Below are 18045 nucleotides of genomic sequence, written 5' to 3'. Positions count from 1 at the left end.
AGCTCAGCAAAAAGTAAGTTTTCTAAAAAAGTTTTATATACTTACCTTAGCAAAAATCAACTGAGAGAATAGTGTATCATCCAGATTGTTGATGCCGTTAACTGATTAATGTTTATTACATTATCGGTATGAAAACTGCTCTCATCGGTTCCTTACGGTAAATTTAATGAAGCATAAAATTATATTTTAAAAAAATCTGTATTATTTTGCAAGTTTTTTTTTTTTTTTTTTTTTTAAATGTAGCGCCAATCTATGAGCAACAAATAAAGGTAAAAATTTCTTACTTTTCCACAAGTGTTTTCTCTACGGTAATTGCAAAAGTACCACCAACTTATCGGGCAAAATCATATTGAAAGTACGAACTGTGAAAATGGTTTAATTAAAATTAATTGTATGAAAAATTAAACCAATCATTTGAAAACGAAAGTTATAAATACAAATGGGGGTGAAGTACTCAGTTACTGACAGCTGAAATATGTAAAAATGCTACAATTGAAGATTAATTGTTTGTTACTACTATCAAACTATACCTATTTAAAATATATCATGCTGCAATTTACCAAAATGTGTTTTCTAATTCAAAAATTTAAAATATAATTAGGAAAATGAATAAAAAATTTACAAAAGTTTAATTTATCTTAAACAATTGTTCTAACTCTTTCAAATAAAGCAATTTAACTTACTTATTTAAAACTTTTCTTCCAAGAAGTAAAAAGAGAATTTTTTTAACCAAAAAATACTACAACTATTACTAATCACTACACAAATTCAAAAATCAAAATCTTGAAATGAGTAGCGAAAAGACAATTGAAGATTTTTTCAACAACGATTTATTATAGCAGTAAGTCGTATTTTATTTTCGTTTCTCTCGATGACACTTCTTTTTCTGTTCTCACAATAAACTCCAGCCTCCGTTGTTTTTTCATATCATCCTTGAGACTAGATCTATAAATACATTAAGCTAATCAAGTTCGAGGTCAGTTATCTCATTCTTAATCATTAATAGTTTTCCTGCTTCCATTCCTTCAAATTTTATTAATGTATTCCTGTTCGGAACTTTTTCTTCTTTTAATGCTTTTTCCTAGATAGCAAGCAAACATTGAAATCGTTTCTTATTTTTTCTGTTTTAAATTGCAGTTGTTGATAGATAGTTATATAAACTTAAAAATATTCATTATTAAATATGGAAATTCTTAACCATACGGATGTATCTATTTTATATGTATTGAAAACGCGATCAAGTGCATAGGTTGAAGTTTGATTTATTTACTTCATCACTATCGTTATTTATTATTATTATTTTGTTTAAATGTTTTTTTGACAATAACATACAAGATGAGCTACTTTGTAGATTTTTTTAGAAAACTGACCAACAAGCGCTTTATGTTAATAATAAATGGGATAGACTTTTTATGGAAACGAAAAAAAACAACGTCATCTAGAACATTTTTCATATTCGCTCATTCTTACAGTAATCGATTCACCTGTTCGCTAATAAATTTTACATTGTTACCGTTAGTTGTATAATAGATTTATAAAATATGTATAAAGACAAAAACAGTGAAGACAAAGCATAGCCACAATGAATCCATTTGATAAATTTATATTTAAGCGATGCAACTTTTTTTCCTTCAAATAAAATCACTTAGACATTATAATATAGATCCACGCGAATAAAGCTGAATAAGATTTTTTTTTTCATAAAGAATACTTATAATATAACATGTATATGCTGCCTCTGCTTTCTCTCTCTCAAAACAGTTATTGTACAATAGAGCTTAACACAACTATTTGTGTAAAAATCTCTCATAGTACAAGAAGTATTTTTTATCTCAATTTTATTCCATTTTTTTTCTTCTCCAAACAACATTTGGCTCAGGTAAAATAATGTTAGATCCTCTCGATTAAGATTTTTTTTTAAATGAGATTTAAAATATCTTTATTTTAATTACATTTATAGAAACGATATAATATATTGCAGCTAGAGTATTTTTTGAGTTCTCAAGGGTTGCGAAAACAATTTTTTAGTAAAATAATTCATCATTAAAAAATCAATAAGAAACAAACAATTATTCACAAATATAGTATGTATGTTTCTATTTGGCGAGGATCGCACAATATAAGTTACTTATCTTAGAGTCTAAAGCTTTTGCGTTTTCTGTTGCTCAAAAGCTCTTAAAGAATTAAATATATATATTTATATGCATTTGCCTCGATTTTTTTCATTCATAATATTAATTAAGGGAAAACTCTTCATTAATCGTTACAATATTTTTTTCTTCGGGGCTAGATTAAACGTACGTTTTTATTTATTACTTTCTCTCCTTCTTTCTCCTATCCTCCCCTCAAGACAACAATCATTAAAAGCTATATCTCCGTACACAATCCCAAGTTAGCGCAGCTAAGATCATAATAAAAAGTATGGCAGTCAGTGATCGCCGAAATAAGAGAAAAATTGTACGTTCGCAAATTTTTTATAATCAGGGCAGTATGTATACAATGGAAACAAAAGTATTTCTTTAAGTCGAATAAATAATTTAAAAAAAAAATTAAATAAAACGTACCAACAGCGTTTGTTCTTGTTTAATATTTTTATTTTTCTGCTTCTTGCATCGTCTTTATATTCGTCAACTTGCCGCAATTAAAAAATCAAAATCGTTGCTTGTTTTTGCGTATAAAATACTTTTGAATAATCAAGAACGTTTTGCGCGAGTAAAAGGGGAGAGGGTGGCATTGATAATGATACACATATATTGTTCGAAGAGGTTAAACGTAATTTTACGAGACTTAAAAAATGTGTATAAAATCCTGCAAAACGTTCGGAGAAAGCGTTTTCCTAAAAACAATAAGACGCGCGAAAAACAATCTTCCTTTAACTTGCATTGTTCACAAACAACGATCTCACTGTTTAAGAATTCGTCAAACATAGGGTCCGATACATTATAAAAAAAGTCGCATACGCAATTAAAAAAAAAAAAAAAAAGACAAAAAAAAACACACTAGTCTATGGTCAAATTTTAACATTTTCCATAGAGTAATATAACGTATGTGCAAACGTGGTCGTTTAAAGCAATGGCATGCCGAAAAAAATGTTAAAATTATCAACGACATGATCTACATGGACTGTTGTGCTTTTCTTTATCCGCTCTTCCAAAAATGGTTGTCACATGCTCGATAAATATAACATAACACAGCTTAATTATAATATTATAAAATACACATAATAATCTGGACAATGGAAAAGAAAAAAAAAGAATAGAACACGGCCTACAGTTTCCGCCAGCCTACTACTCTGTAGTACTTTTGGTGCGTAAAATTTTCTGCATCGCTGATAGAAAGAGGAGAAAAACCTTTTTTTTTTTTCCACACGTAGTGTATTATATAATAATCGTATCATATTGATGCGCGTGGTTAGTGTGTGTGTGTGTAATGATACCATGCACCTGTGGGAGAAATACAAATACGGATTACATGTATTTTGCAGAGCCACGACGACGATGGGGATGATACTTTTTTTCGAGAGGAAGAAGAGGGACCTTGATATCCCTCTTTTTTTTTAATTATTCATTTTTTTTTTTTTCTTTCTTTTTTTTGTTTTCTCAAGTTGTTCGTCTAAGTAGAAAAGTCAATCGCACTAACTTGGGACGTAGTATTTATTGTATTATTAATGAGTTGTTTTTGTTGCTGCGTTTCTTTCCAAACATCATTTCAGCTATCTGAAAATTGGCATAGTGTTTGCATCCCTACTTTAGCATTGTTATTGTTTATTCTTCTCTCTTTCACTCTCACTCTCCCTTTCTCTCCAAAATGTCATAATTATGCATCTTTGTAATAAAAACGCGCCCTTCGTCCTCGGCATATATATTTAACGTCGCTTTATCCAAGTAGAGCGACGAAATAAACCTTCTTCTCGGCAAAGGTTCGCGCGTGTGTTTGCAATGTATGTGTACGTGCTCGTGTGGGTCTGGGTTTACATATGTATGTAGTTGTCTTTTTTTTCTTTTTCTTTTTTTTTTTCATGCGTGTAAGGGTAAAGTGGGTGTCGATGTGTATGCTGTACTTCTATAGCGTTGTCTCGTGTACGACGAGTCGCAGCGTCGAGCTTCGGGGACAGGGCTGTCGGACGATTTCTCTCGCCAAACTCCTCTGCTTTGATTTAGCTGAAAAATAAAATTCGAGACGTGTTGATGGACAATTTTCATCCGAGATTTAGCATTTTTTTGAGCTGCACATATTTTTAGAGGTTCGATTAATTTTTAAAAGTGGAGGAAGATCCAAACTCTTAAAATATGGTGAGCTTTGACATTTTTCTTCACCAAAGTAATACGTATATTATGAGTTAAATAATAATTCTTAGGTATATTTTTGCCATCGAGTAAAAAGCAACGAAATGTTTACAAAAAAAAAGTTCAATCAAATTTAAAACGCTACGCCATAATATATAGTCAACGAAATAGATAGACAGACTTAAGCAAAGCTATTGTTTTTAAAATCAAAGACAAAATAATTATTTCGTAATTAAATAAAACTACATTAAAAGCAAGACAACGATTTTTAAAAATATCAATTACAAATATTTAAAAGTATTTGAACCGGTATCGTCAATAGTTTAATTGAAATACTTGAAAAATATTGCACAAAATTTTAATAAAAAAATTTTTTTTTTAATAAATTTTAATTTAATTACAATATCTAAGAATACAAAACAAAAAACTTTCATTTTATAGTATTTAGTAAATGTGTTTCATATAATGTATTTTGAATGTAAAATTTTTAGTATAAGTTTTTTGAAATATTTAATCACGCACAAATGTGATTAAAAAAATTTTCTCTTCCATATAATATATAAAGGTTTAGTGCATGGATCAAATTGTTAATATTAGATTTTAAAAAATTTATTACAAATGAAATACGATTGTAACCTAAAAATAATTAATAAAACTTGTTAGGTCAGTTAAATAATTTACATAAAATTACTGAATATGAATCGTTTCTTTTTGATGAAAAATAATTATTTAAACTTGTAAGAATCCAATAAATTATGTAAAATTACTGGATATAAATCTTTTTTTTTTTTTTTTTTTTTTTACCAAAAAAAAGAGACAAGTATCATACAGTGAATGCTTTTCATTATGACCATAAGCTTTGCACTCCCAAAGTTGTACAAATTAATTTTTTCATTTACGTGAAAAAATAAAAGAAATAAAAGATAGTTGTGCAATATTTTTTTGTATGATTTCTCCAACGATTCTAACAGGTTGAATTACAATTTGTAATGCACATTGATTTGCGATAATTTATTTTCTATCAAGTATATTTAATATTTTGTTTGGATTAATTAAAATTTGTCAAATACTGTCCATCTCTGTAGATAAATAAATAAAACATAAGTACTAAATATATGTATATATTTGTTTTAATAATACGCAAAACAAAAAGCAAAAGCAAGTCTACTTTTACGTTACACGATATGACAATACATTTTTTGTACTAAAAATAATTTCATGGTCATATGTAAATTTACTAAAGGATAAAACTATAAAATGTTTAGTTAATTTTTACTTAAGGATAGACATAAAAAATAGTGGTATAAAGTTACTTCATGCACAATTGAAAAAATTAATGTTGGACTTCAAGACACATAAAATTTTTTAAATTTATATTAATGAGATAAGTAATTAATAAAAATAGTATAAAATTTGTCTTAAAAAAATAGATTGACAAAATAACAAAAAATAATAAATTATTGACTTATGTATGACATTAAATCAATTAATGATTATTATTTGAACTTAGCTACAAAACTATTGTTAAAAAGTAACTAGAATGACCTTGAAGATAAACTTAACTTAAATCTAGTTTGATAAAAAATTATCAATCCTTTATCAGCATCGAAAGCATTTCGAGGGACTCGTGAAAGAACGATGCGACAATAAGCGATGAAATGATATATTATAATAGCACATTTGACTAACAGCAACACAACATTGACTTTGTAAAGTAACGCTAACAGATTTGACATACAAAAAACGCTATGTAATGATGATAAAAACTTAAAATAACAAGCGCTATTACTTTGGCCCACTTTGCATGAATGGATGGATAAACATTTCCTAGTGATTCGTACGTCAAAAAATTTTGTTACGTGACAATTGTCCATTGCTTTGAGTGAAAAAAATGGATTTTATCAAATACTAATAATACTGATGAAATGTAAGTACTCTGAATTGGATAAAAAAAACATTATATAGGCATATGAATCACCAGCATTTGTTAGGTGTCTTGTGGCACCTTTATTACGGTATCATCCCATTCTTCATTCACAATTGGAAGAACATTCCTCATATTAATCCAAATCAAAAGTAAGCTGACAAAAAAAAAAAGAATAAAAAATACCATAATCGAGAGAAGACACTGCAATATACTCAGTGGTAGCGTATTAAATTTTTTTTTTAATTGTAAATTTCATTATGGTAATTCAGTGATGCGTATGATAATAAAACGCTTAAACTACGTACTGTTTGGGTAACCGCAATGTCTCCATAAAAAAAAAAATAAAAAAAATAAAATTATAAACAAAAAAAAACAATGTATAAGTATACGATTTCTTATTCGTGCATTATTACAACGTTAACGTGGATGCTGGTACTATTTTAGCGACTGACTCACCGCATCTCTAAATGTTGTTCCAATTGTGTGTGTGTGATACTGTGTTTTTCTTACAGTTCATTGGCTATTCGCTTTCTACTTTTTGGTTTTTCTAAAATATGATAAATAAGCTATTGTGATCTGATGTCGAATGATGGAAAATTTTTTTCACTTTATCCGTAAAGAAAAATAAAAAGATCTAAGCGACTTTACGATATGCATGTACGTAACTTATGAGAAACTAATATGGATAAGCACGATGAAGATGAGCACAGCTGTATGTATACAATGATTTTTTTATATTTTCTTTTTTTTTTAGTTTGGCGAGAGCAAAATGAAATTATTGTGAAATTATGACTTACTTCAAGAGATCCGACATATCTGACAATCTATATCTCGTCTGAAAGTTAATGCCACCAGTTAAGTTTTTCACAAAAGAGATACTCAAGGCTTTGTTTTATTTTTTTTTAAGTATTTCAACATTGCACGAAGCGATGTTCTCACTGTGAAAATTATATGAAAACCCAACAAAAATTAACCAATTGACTATTGAAAAAAAAAAAAAAAAAAAAAAAAAAAAAAAGAAGGTAGCATTAAAAAGACTTGATGATACGAGCAATGGAAAAAAACAGAAAAAAAGAATCAAAAGTACACCCGAAAATCGTACGCTCGGATCCCTTAAAGCTAGCTTTGTTGCACTACAGTAGAGCGCTATAAATGTATAAATAAGAGACTAAAGAGTGAAAAAAAAAAAAAAAAAAAAAAAACAATAATAAGAATGGAGGGTATTAATGGTTGTATAGACAAAGGGGGGGTAACGACTGCCATGGTATCCAACGCTATGACAAAATGTACATCCTCTATCTCCGATTACTGCCTACGTCTATCTCACTTTTCACTCAAAGTTGAAGAAAAAAAAAAAAAAAAAAAAAACTGCTAGCTATAGATGCGCGGGCTATCCTAAGGACTTACTTTTTCTTGAGAGTGAAGAAGCTGCGCCGCTTGGTCTCGGCTTGGGTTGGGGCGGGCAGCGTGTGGGCCCGCGACGTGCCAGCCGCGCCAGCGCCCTGCGCCGCCTGATTTAGATTCGACACCCACTCGTTCATCTCGGCGTCGTCCTTCGCTTGAAACAGGAAGTCGGCCCCGCTCTGCGTTCTGGAGAACAAGAAGAACAAGTTGGATTATTTAATATTTTTCTCCACTTTTGTTCGTTCTTTTTTTTTTTTTTTTTTTTTTTTTTTTTTCTAACGGTCACACGGGAGTGTTAATCACTTTCGTCTATCTTGACAATTTTGTCATTACGATTGTACAACATTTTTTTTTGCAGCACTTGAAGAAATAAAATTTAACCAATTTCTACTTTGCTCTTTACAAGCTTGAGAGTATGAAAATTAATCCACGAGCTTTTGAGGTGCAGGTATTTCAACGTGTTGGTGTCTTGGCCTTAAGTAGAGTTTCGTGAACAATACAATTTGTTCCGTACATTATATTATGTTGTAAAATTTTTTTCTATTTTACAAGCATTGTCGGCTTTAGGGTAATAATTATCATTGGTTCAATAAAACAATGTCACCAAAAAGTGTTCTTGAATTTTTTTAAATGACATGCCAAAAAAAAAATTACGTTCACGCGACTTTGCCTCGTGAAAGCGATATCTTGACGCGACGCACCCCCTTACCAATATCTTCCCCGCGCAACGATACCCAATTACTATCGGACACTTTCCAACGGGTTTGAATTTGCTTTTAAATTTTCAAGCATGACCTTCTCAGATCGTGAAAAAATAACCACGCACTACTAATATATCATGACTTATTTTCTGTCGATTAAAAAAAAAATTAACAAACAACACGACTCAACGTTTTGTAAAAAATAAAACTATAGTTGCACGGAGTATCCATGAAATAAAAATTCCATATCTGCGCGAATATAAAAATTACATAGAAATGAAAAGGACTTACTTGACGCGGAAGACGTGCTTCTTCTTGTGGTAATCGCTAGCGACGACAATGCTCGCGCCTTTGAGGTCGAGCGGCTGTTCGCCCTTGTAAAGCTGCTCGGGCGCCGATTTGCACGACTTTTGGTCCTTGTAGGCGACGAGGCTCTGGCCCCTCACCACCATGTACAGCTTGTCCCAGGAGCGGTTGGAGGCCTTCTTCGTCGTGCTCTCCCACTCGTGCTTGCGCACCAGTAGACCCTCGAACTCGTCGTCGCTTGGGCTACGCGCTTCTGCTCGATGGCCGCGAGCGTGCATACATACGTTGCAAAGGAGAAAAACAAATTGAACGCCGAGATTAGTTGAAAATCGGCTAGTTGGTGATTTTCTACTTTTTTTTTTTTTTTTTTTTTTTTTCATCATGTAATCGACACTCTAATGTCGCAAGCGAGATGCTGATGTCGAAATGGTTTTTGCGACTACGACAGCTATTGAGATGTGGGCGTGTGTGTAAGTGGATATTTTTTTTTTTTGTTTTTTCTATAATTTGTGTTTCACATTCAATCGGTTCAAGTGTGTATTATTTTACTGTAAACAGTAGTTATTGTACATTAGATACATAAGGCGATGGATCGTCCGAAACACTCAGCAATACCATTAGTTTTGTATGTGTAAATAAAAAAACAAAAATACAGGGCTGAAAAATAATTTAATTGATACATGGGAAACACGTTATGATTTCGTTTCGCCGCATGCAGTTAGGAAGCTTATATACTTTTTTCCTTTTTGCCATACGTGATACGGGATGGGTTCCGAAGCTTTGCTGGAAATAAAATATTCGAGTATTCGCTCTTTCGTTTTTATCATTATTATTGTTATTATTATTAATCGAAGATAGCAATAATAATAATAATAATAATAATAATAATAATAATAATAATAATAATAATAATGATGATGATGATGATGATGATGACGATGATGCAATAATTTGGGTTAAAAGAGTTTACAAAAATTATTTTAAACCATTGCACAAAAACGTATTAAACAGTAGTACAGCTAAAATTTTGCGTACTATACATTGTGTTACTAATTTACTGAATCAATACTTGTGATCTCCAACCTTACGGTACTTGTATGTGTTAACGTACGTATCACATTAGATTAATAAAATTAAAATGCATTTCTATCATCTTACAGCTTCATGCATGCACATATAAAGGTAATAACAATTTACTAAAAAAAATCTATAGAAAATTTTGATTTTAGAATTTTTTACACTTACTTTCTAAGGTTGTGCGAAACAATTATTTAAAAAATCCATATTTTATAACTACACTTCGACAAATTTTTTTATACTACGAATGTGTTTTTTTTTTTCCTAGGGTACAACAAAATACTTGTGCTATCAAAAGTATGTTTTAAGAATTACTTAAAATAATCCAAAAATGAAGTTTTACTAGCACAACGAAAAGAATTACGATAGAAAAACATTCATATGTACTAATTTTTAAAAAATATTTAAAATTGTGATACTTGATGTCCGTTGAATATCAGCGTCAAAAGCAGCACAGAAAATCTATGGGGTATGCAACATTGATTTTTACACAGTTTTCAGAAATATTAAATAAGTGACAATATCATAATTTGAAGCAAAGTAAACAATTTCCCAGACTTTTCAATTTTTTGAAAATTTTCTCCTCTTGTACCATTCTATGCCAAAAAAAAGTGTCGTGCCCAATCCCCCCCCAAAAATGTAAAATAAGTAAACATAAGCTATTGAAACCCAATAATGAATGCATTAATAGTAAAAAACTAATTGTACATGCATGTGCTAGTTTAAAAATATACCAATTGGTTATTTTACGTACGTCATTTCCATAATTTTCAAAGTTGAGTAATTTGTAAAGTAAAGAAAAAATTCGTAGTTGCAGTACGCCTACGCGCACCTGATAAAAACTAAAAAAGTTCCTGAAAACGAAAACAGGGTTGGATAAAAATGATAGCGACACCGATCAGCGGCCAGGTTCCTCCTCGACTGAAGCGCGAAAGGCAACCTGTGATGGGAGAAAAAAAAAAAAAAAAAAGAAAAAAAGGCCTGAAAAGCTCTCGACTTACCGTACTCGTCGTCGCTCGCGCCACTGCGATCCAGACTCGGCGACTTGGGCGTTCTCTTCCAGCGGAAGCTGCGGAAGGGCGACTTGCTGCGGCTCCGGTCCTTGCGCCTCAGCGTGCCCGACTCCGAGCCACCCCTGGGCGCTGTTTTACAGCACATATCGCGCGGGTGGTTTCAGAGATCGAGACAGGGAGAGGCGCGCGCGGGGTGAGGGTAAACAATCAAACAGAAAACACACAAGACTTTTTTTTTTTTTTCCAACTCACTTCGCCAGTCACTTACTTGCTGCTTCTTTTTTTTTCTACCATGTGTGTAGAAACAGAGGGGTCCGCTTTATTTGACTGTTGATGTCCGCGAAGTGGGAGCTAACCTTTTTTTTTTTTTTTTTTTTTTTTTTAAATAGCTCATTAAAACAAAAAACTCGAAATTGTTGTTTCGGTGACTATGCTCGTTTGCAAATTTTTCAAACATTCGTCGTAGAGTGATTATTCTATTTTAATTTTACGGAGATCCACGATACTAATAAAAAAATTTCTGATTTTCGAAAACACCGTTAGATATAAAATATAGTACTCATATAATTAAGCAGCTCAGTTATACCAGGGCTCTGTCAATGTTTTTTAATTAAATATTGTTCAATTGTAAAATAAAATTTTCAAAAAAATTGAAAATTTTTTAGGATTACACGTTAATAGTATATTTTGATTTATGTATGTGTCATTGCGATGTTATATTGAATGATAAAAACAAGAAATTCTTGTGCAAACTTTTTCGGCTTTGGCACGTTTTTTACCTTAATTTCGAAATCTAATCAATCAATGATAAAAACACTTAAATATTTGGTCAGTTTTCGTCATGAAATTCAATACGTAAACTTCGTATTGTGAACGATTTAAATCATCTAAAAGTCGTAAATCGGTCTTCCAATGAACTCGGGATGACCGGTACCCCTTTGAAATAAAGCACCAAATTATCAGAACGAGTCAAATGCCGCGGACCCCGCAGCTTCCGTCTGTTTCTCTTTATCATTATTTATTTTTTTTTTATTTTCTTTTGCTTTTGCCAATTGTAAGTTCCATCCTTTTCCGCTCTTTGCAAAGAATGGTGCAAAAACTACGCGGGTCACTTGTTTTCTACGGCGCAATTACACATGCAGACGTGCGCATGCAATCTACGTAATACCTCATCCGATTTCCCAATGATCTGTTTTAAAATAATCCTTAAACATTGGTTCATTTATGTATAACAACCATGGACCAATTTAACTGATTTTTTGTTAATAGCAGTTATTCTAAAAATAACATTAAATAATCATTACAAAACAGATCTTTGTGAAATTGGGTAAATAACAATAGCTCGCCTCAACGACTACAAAGTTTTATTTTTCAAAGTATTTTATGGAAACACTTTTCCCACAAACGGCAAATCGTCCGACAAGTTCTGAATTACGATTTTAAACTATTCGTTCGTAAAAATTCATCTTGACGCGTCCTTCCCGCTCGTGAAGACTAAAACAATTAAATATCGGTCGATTAATCACGATCGTTACGTTACATTTTAATTAATTATGATTATTACCACGTTAGAAATTACAAACAATGAGAAATATTTGTCATGAATTGTGAGTAAATTTTTTCGTTCTATTTTTTTTTTTTTTTTTTTTTTTTTTTTAGCAATATTTTGACTAATTTTTCAATAAAGATAATAAGAAGTTCCAATAAAAGCTATTGCGAACTAAAACATACATTGCACAAAAATAAAATTAAAAATCTCATTTTTTTGTTCAAAAATATACATTCACGTGCTTTTTTTATTGCAAATTCATCAAAATTAAACATCCGCCCACACCAAAGTTATTCCTTTTGTTTAACATTTTTTGGTACTATCGTGTCCTGTAGGAACAGTAATTCTGTAAAAGTTTAATCCATCCCTGGAAGCGTATCAAAAATAAAAAGTATCGAAAAACATTGAAAAAAACCCATGATTCTCAACACGCGTCTGTAAATTTATTGTACATAAATAATGTTTAAAAGAAAAACACTAGGGTTTCTACAAATCTGCGGCAATTCAGAATTCTCGCAATTTTCCCAGATTTTCTAGGGTACAACATAAAATTTCACGAATAATACAATATACGGAATGGATGTAAGTTTAAGAAGTATGAGTTGATATAATAATAGTAACAATAAAAAAAAAAAAAAAAAAAAAACTGAAAGAATTTTCAAATAAAAAATAATTAATTAATTTGATAACCGTCTATGACTCCTGGAAAATGCAACCAGGCCCAACTAATATTTTTAGCTGAATGGAAAACCCAACAAAAGCATACATATTTCTTATAATTACGTACTCGAGTCTCATCCATTCACACATGAGTAAAAAAAAAAAAAAAAAAAAAAAAAAATTCCTTGAAAACTACCGATTTCTACCAATTTGTAGAAACCCCGTGGATAAAAGTACAATCCCGCGAGCGACTGATCGTGCAACACTTACTTGCTGGGGTGGAGGACGAGGTGCGCTTCTTCATCGCGGACGGTGCAGGTTGTATTGACACGGGTAACTGTCGGGCCGGCACCTGTTCCCCTTCGCTCCGCTTTGCATGCACTACTGTACTCAAAACACCGAATCGGCAAAAATCATGCAATCGTTACAATTGAGATACACCGATTCCTCGGGCCACGTTTTGTCGACATTTTTTTCGACCAATGCCAGTGATTCAATCCACGCGATCGGGGCTCGAGGAATCAATACTTTATATTATAAACACTACATTCAAATGGGTGCAACAACATACGATATACACAAGGCGAGTGCAACATTGAAACAACATCGTGAAGTAAAGAATGATGCGGAACACAAAAAACATGTTGCAAAAAATCTACAGGCATGCAATTGTCGTGTCAAATGTAGGTACGGAGACATAATTTTTTTTTTCTCGATTTATCGCGTTAATTTTTTAGTAAGTATACCTACCGCTATGGTGTGGAAGCTAATCTGAAAGTTGTGCAACTACGGAAGCTTAATATTAGTTATTATATACAGGGGGAGGGTTAAAACATGAGTGGTATTCTTGGGAACCTGAAAATTCGTATTATCAATATCATATAGTTAATGTATTAATATGTGCTGGTATGAAAATATGTTTCTGCAGTGAGGTGCTCGTTCCATCGCCTATATATAAAGTATGCCAAGAAGAAGTGCTTCGATGAAAAAAAAAAAAAAAAAAAAAAAAAAAACTGTGCTCTATTCACATGTAGCAACTGTCTACGTGTTGCTACGGTGTTAATACAACAATGGTGAGTATTTTGTCAATTTACAAGCTGAAAACATAAAACGCCAATGTGATTCCATCTGTTTCGACGTTCCATCACCTGAGAGTGTGTTATAAATATATTATCAACATAAGTTGCCCAAAAGTGTGTATTGTATTATATGTACATGTCAATATCAAATGAAAAGATATATCTTACCATCGATTGTATGAATGATATATTTACAGTATTAATGAATGTTAGTAAAAAGAAAAAAAAAGGAAGTCTAGATTAAAAAATCGCTCATTCTTCTGAAGAGTGATTGTAAAAAAAGAAATGTTTTAGTAGAAGTAGAAAAAAAAGAAAGGATCAAGTGTAGATTGAAAAACAAGCGAGAGAAGTTAGAAGAATAGAAAATGATTGGTGATGTACTTGTATATTCAACAAAACGGAACAACGGCTACGGGCAGAGACTCACCTTCCTTGGGCTTCTCTTGAGCCTGCGTTGGTCGCGTGGAAGATTTACGCTGTGCCGCTGTGGTTCGTGCATTCCGCGTTAATTTTTTTTTTGTTTTTTCAAGGGTGGGGTGCATTCGTTATTTATTGTTTTTTTTTTTTTTTTTTTTTCCAAGGGAAACAATTGGATTTGGAGTTTCAAAGGGGGGCCGAGGAGGGAAAAACAGAGGCAAAAAAGAAACGTGCTGTTAGCGAGAGTTTCATGCTTTGTTGGCAAAGTATTTGTTAATATATAAACCATCTCCTATCAAACTAGAAGGTTAGTTGTATCAATCGTGTACGAAGATTGCAGACAGAGGAGACATATGTGAGAGGAAGCATCGTTCCCGCACAAGAGAACAAAGAGAACGGAACCTTCTAATTTCATAGCAAAAATTTTTTTTTATTCTTTCTTTTCCTCGTATTATCAACTTTCTTTCAACGTTTGTTTCTTCACTTTAAATGAAGCTTGGAAATTTTAACTTGCATTTTAATAATTGCATGGATGTATATTTTACGCAATGAAAAAAAAAATAAATAAATAAAAAAAAAATAAAGTATCGAGTTACTTTGAGACTGTTAATTTTCACAAATTGTTAAAAGCAAAACTAAAAATCTACTACTCTCAATGAACAATTGTAACAAATGTGCCGTAACCTGGTGAAAGACAACTAATGAAACTGTTTTTAATTACTTTTTTTTTTTTTTTTTTTTTTTTTTTTTTTTTCACGGACACGATTTGGCAAAACAAAATATATGAGAAAGCAGGAAGCTCGATCGTTGAGCGTTGACTTACCGTGATCGTCATCGCGTTCTCTGCTTGGCACACCGTCGGCCTCCGCTCTGTTACGATAAATATGAAATTGTTAATGAGTTAAATTCTGCTCTATCAAGATGGTTCCTATGGATAAAGCATGATCTGAGTCACTAATCACAATCGTAAGGGTAAGAAGCTACCAAATTACTTATTACTCTTTTTTTTGTGTTACACGTAAGGACTTGAAATTTCATACATGTAAACGTCAATGTAAACAAAATTATTACATTCACTAAATTCCCAACACACTTTTATTGCCAAGAGACACTGGAAATTTTACGTTGGAATTTTTTCTGAACAAATGAAAAATCTGTTCAACTACAAAAATCTGTTCAAAATTTACATGGAAACTATACAACCCTTTGATTTTTAAATTATATTTCACCTCCGATCCTTTACAATTACTAGCGAGTTCAATGTTAATCCTTGCCCTACCACGGAAACCACCTTCAAGCTACTGTTTTTCAAATTAAAAAAAAAAAACGCTACCTTTCGCCTGTTGGTTCATCCGGACTGGTTACTGGGGTGGCCTTGGCCAGTCTCGCAGCTTCCGCGGCGGCTGCCTCTTCCTTTTTGCGCCTCTCTTCCTCCTCCCGTTCTTGTTCTCGTCTCTTCAGTTCTCTCAGCTCAAACTGTAATTGACAGAATTGAGCAAGTGTTGTATTTTATTATAAACGAGCTACTTGGAAGCCGTAGGTGTTTTTTGTTTAACACAAAACTCACCGTTGTCAGACGCTGCAAGGCACTGAATCTCTCCTCTTGTGCGCATGCTGATTTTTCAAATGCCTCGTGCTTCTTAATCAAGTTTTCGACCTCGTCGATTGTGTGCTGCAAGTTAAAAAGGCAATTGAACATAAATTTCGCTGCTCTCGGGCTACTCTTGTGAACGAGACCAACGTCAAAATCAAAAGTACTCACTCCAAGTTCTTGCCTCATGAGGTAAGGCTCCTGAGCAACCAGCCAGGCCTCTGCAACCGCTGCGTCCCTTGCGAACTGATACACTTCCAAGACTGTAGGAGGTGGAAAATTCCAATGAGGAAATATATTCTCGCTATACGGCATTATGGGGCGGTAACGCATTTGTACTCACTGAGCTGTAGATTCTCCCAGCGCTCCTCCCAACGATGCAGCAGCGCGCTCCTGTGATCCGTGAGAGCCGTGAGTTTTTCCTTGATTTGCTCGCTGGCGTAGTGATTTCTCGCCAGTAGGTCCTTGCCGAGGTTGATGCAGCTGATCAAATTGTCCTCCCTCGTGTCGATTTCGGCCTTGAGGCTCTGGTGGTTGTTCATGAGGAGCTCGACCCCGCTAACGTCCCTCGGCTTCTCGCTCGTGTTCATTTGCCTGACCACGTCGTCTATCCAGATCATCAAGTTCCTCACCATGTTGAAGAACCTGAACAGATCCCCGGTGTCGTCGAGCTTGCTCATGCGCGCCTCGCACAGCCCCTGCAGGTTGTTCCACGCGGCTACGACCTCGGCCTCGCGGTTTGTGATCTCGACCGCCTTGTCACCCGCGTAGCTCGCCTGCAGCTTAGCCGACTCCTCCTGTATCTGGGACACCTGGCTCTGAAGCGTCGTCAGGTCTTGGATGAAGTTGGCGTGCTTGCGCTGGAGCGTCGACACCGAGCCCGCGTCCCGGCCCAACTCGTCCGAGATGGCGTTCTGCTTCTCCAGTATGCGCCCGTGCACGTCCTTACAGTCGTGGAAGAACTTGTGCAGCTCCCGGCTCGCGTCCAACATCTGCTTTCGGGTCTCTATGAGCTCGTGCAAGTCACCCCAGGCCTCGTTCAGTCCGTCCTTCCACTCGGCAATGGTCGCGGCGTCCGAGTGGCTCGCCGAGATCAACGAGTCCGCGATCCCGATGACGCTGTTGACGCGCTCGGTTCCTATGGCCTCGGTGTCTCGGGCGAATTCCTCGAAGCGCACCCACAGCAGGGTCACGTGGTCGTAGTCCTGGCCGAGCTCGTGGCTGCCCGCGACGAGTTCGCGCTCGCTTATCCACTGCTCGAGATCGTCGACCTCGCGGTGGAGCATGAACAACTGGAGAGCCTCGTCTAGCTTGGCCCTGCGCTCACCAGCCAGGTCCTTCAGCCCGGCGTAGAGCTTGTCGACCTGGGACTGCTTGACCGCAATCTGGTCGGCCAGTGGGTGCTTGTCGCTTATCAATTGCCGCGCCGTTTCGCCGAGCTGGCGAATCGTCTCGGCGTAATCCTCGACCGCGTGCTCCAGGCCCTCGTGTTTCTTCATTAGGTTCTGGGCGGATATCTCGTCCTTGCCCCGGTCCTCGACCATCATGTACAACTCCTGCTCGCTCATCCAGGACTCGGCCTCGGTCGCGTCGAAGAAGTACTGCTGGGCCTTCTCGTTCTGCAACAGGTGGGCGTTGCGCTCGTCCAGGGCGTCCTTGAGCTCCTGCCACTTGTCCGACAGCTCGGATATCAGTCTGCGGAACTCCTCGCTGTCCTCGTGGCCCTCGTCTATGAGCTTTTGGCCGTTGTTCGAGACGAAATTGATCCGCGGCTCGTGGTTCTCCATCTCGGTGCGCAGCGATTGGTTCTTCTTCTTGAGCATGTGTACGTTGAACAACGAGGTGCCGTACTCGCTGCTCGTCGCCTGGGGCATCTTCTCGTTGATCCAGAGCTTCTCGTCCTCGACGTCGCGCCTGAACTGGAAGGCCTCCTTCTTCTTCTCGAGGTGGCGCTGGCGCTCGACCAGGGGCGCCTTGAGGTTCGCGAAGCGCTGCGTGACCTTTTCCTTCTTGCACTTGATCTCCTCCATCTTTT

General features: G+C 34.9%; 1 protein-coding gene across 6 annotated transcripts in view; it reads right to left on the bottom strand.

The window, feature by feature from the left end:
- Nucleotides 1–1437: 1437 nt before the first annotated feature.
- Nucleotides 1438–18045, bottom strand: part of beta-Spec (spectrin beta chain) — a 52297-nt gene continuing 35689 nt past the window's right edge. For 2 of the 6 annotated variants that reach the window (XM_089597389.1, XM_089597390.1), the window contains 11 exons: nucleotides 16354–18045; nucleotides 16182–16273; nucleotides 15987–16091; nucleotides 15753–15895; nucleotides 15243–15289; nucleotides 14430–14486; nucleotides 13194–13307; nucleotides 10703–10843; nucleotides 8610–8877; nucleotides 7621–7803; nucleotides 1438–4160 (listed from right to left, as the gene is read on the bottom strand). The exon at nucleotides 16354–18045 is cut by the window's right edge and continues 1629 nt beyond it. In XM_089597389.1, the coding sequence (XP_089453515.1) occupies nucleotides 4157–4160; nucleotides 7621–7803; nucleotides 8610–8877; nucleotides 10703–10843; nucleotides 13194–13307; nucleotides 14430–14486; nucleotides 15243–15289; nucleotides 15753–15895; nucleotides 15987–16091; nucleotides 16182–16273; nucleotides 16354–18045 (2846 nt within the window). In that variant the 3' untranslated portion in view covers nucleotides 1438–4156. The remainder of the gene's footprint in view (nucleotides 4161–7620; nucleotides 7804–8609; nucleotides 8878–10702; nucleotides 10844–13193; nucleotides 13308–14429; nucleotides 14487–15242; nucleotides 15290–15752; nucleotides 15896–15986; nucleotides 16092–16181; nucleotides 16274–16353) is intronic. The other 4 variants (XM_089597391.1, XM_014356728.2, XM_089597392.1 and 1 more) reach the window with 4 other exon arrangements.

This window comes from Copidosoma floridanum, unplaced genomic scaffold (assembly GCF_036245765.1).
Source record: "Copidosoma floridanum isolate Cflo_tuat_1 unplaced genomic scaffold, Cflo_Japanese_pri ptg000032l, whole genome shotgun sequence".
NCBI lineage: Eukaryota > Metazoa > Arthropoda > Insecta > Hymenoptera > Encyrtidae > Copidosoma > Copidosoma floridanum.
This window is presented reverse-complemented; position numbering and strand designations above follow the sequence as displayed.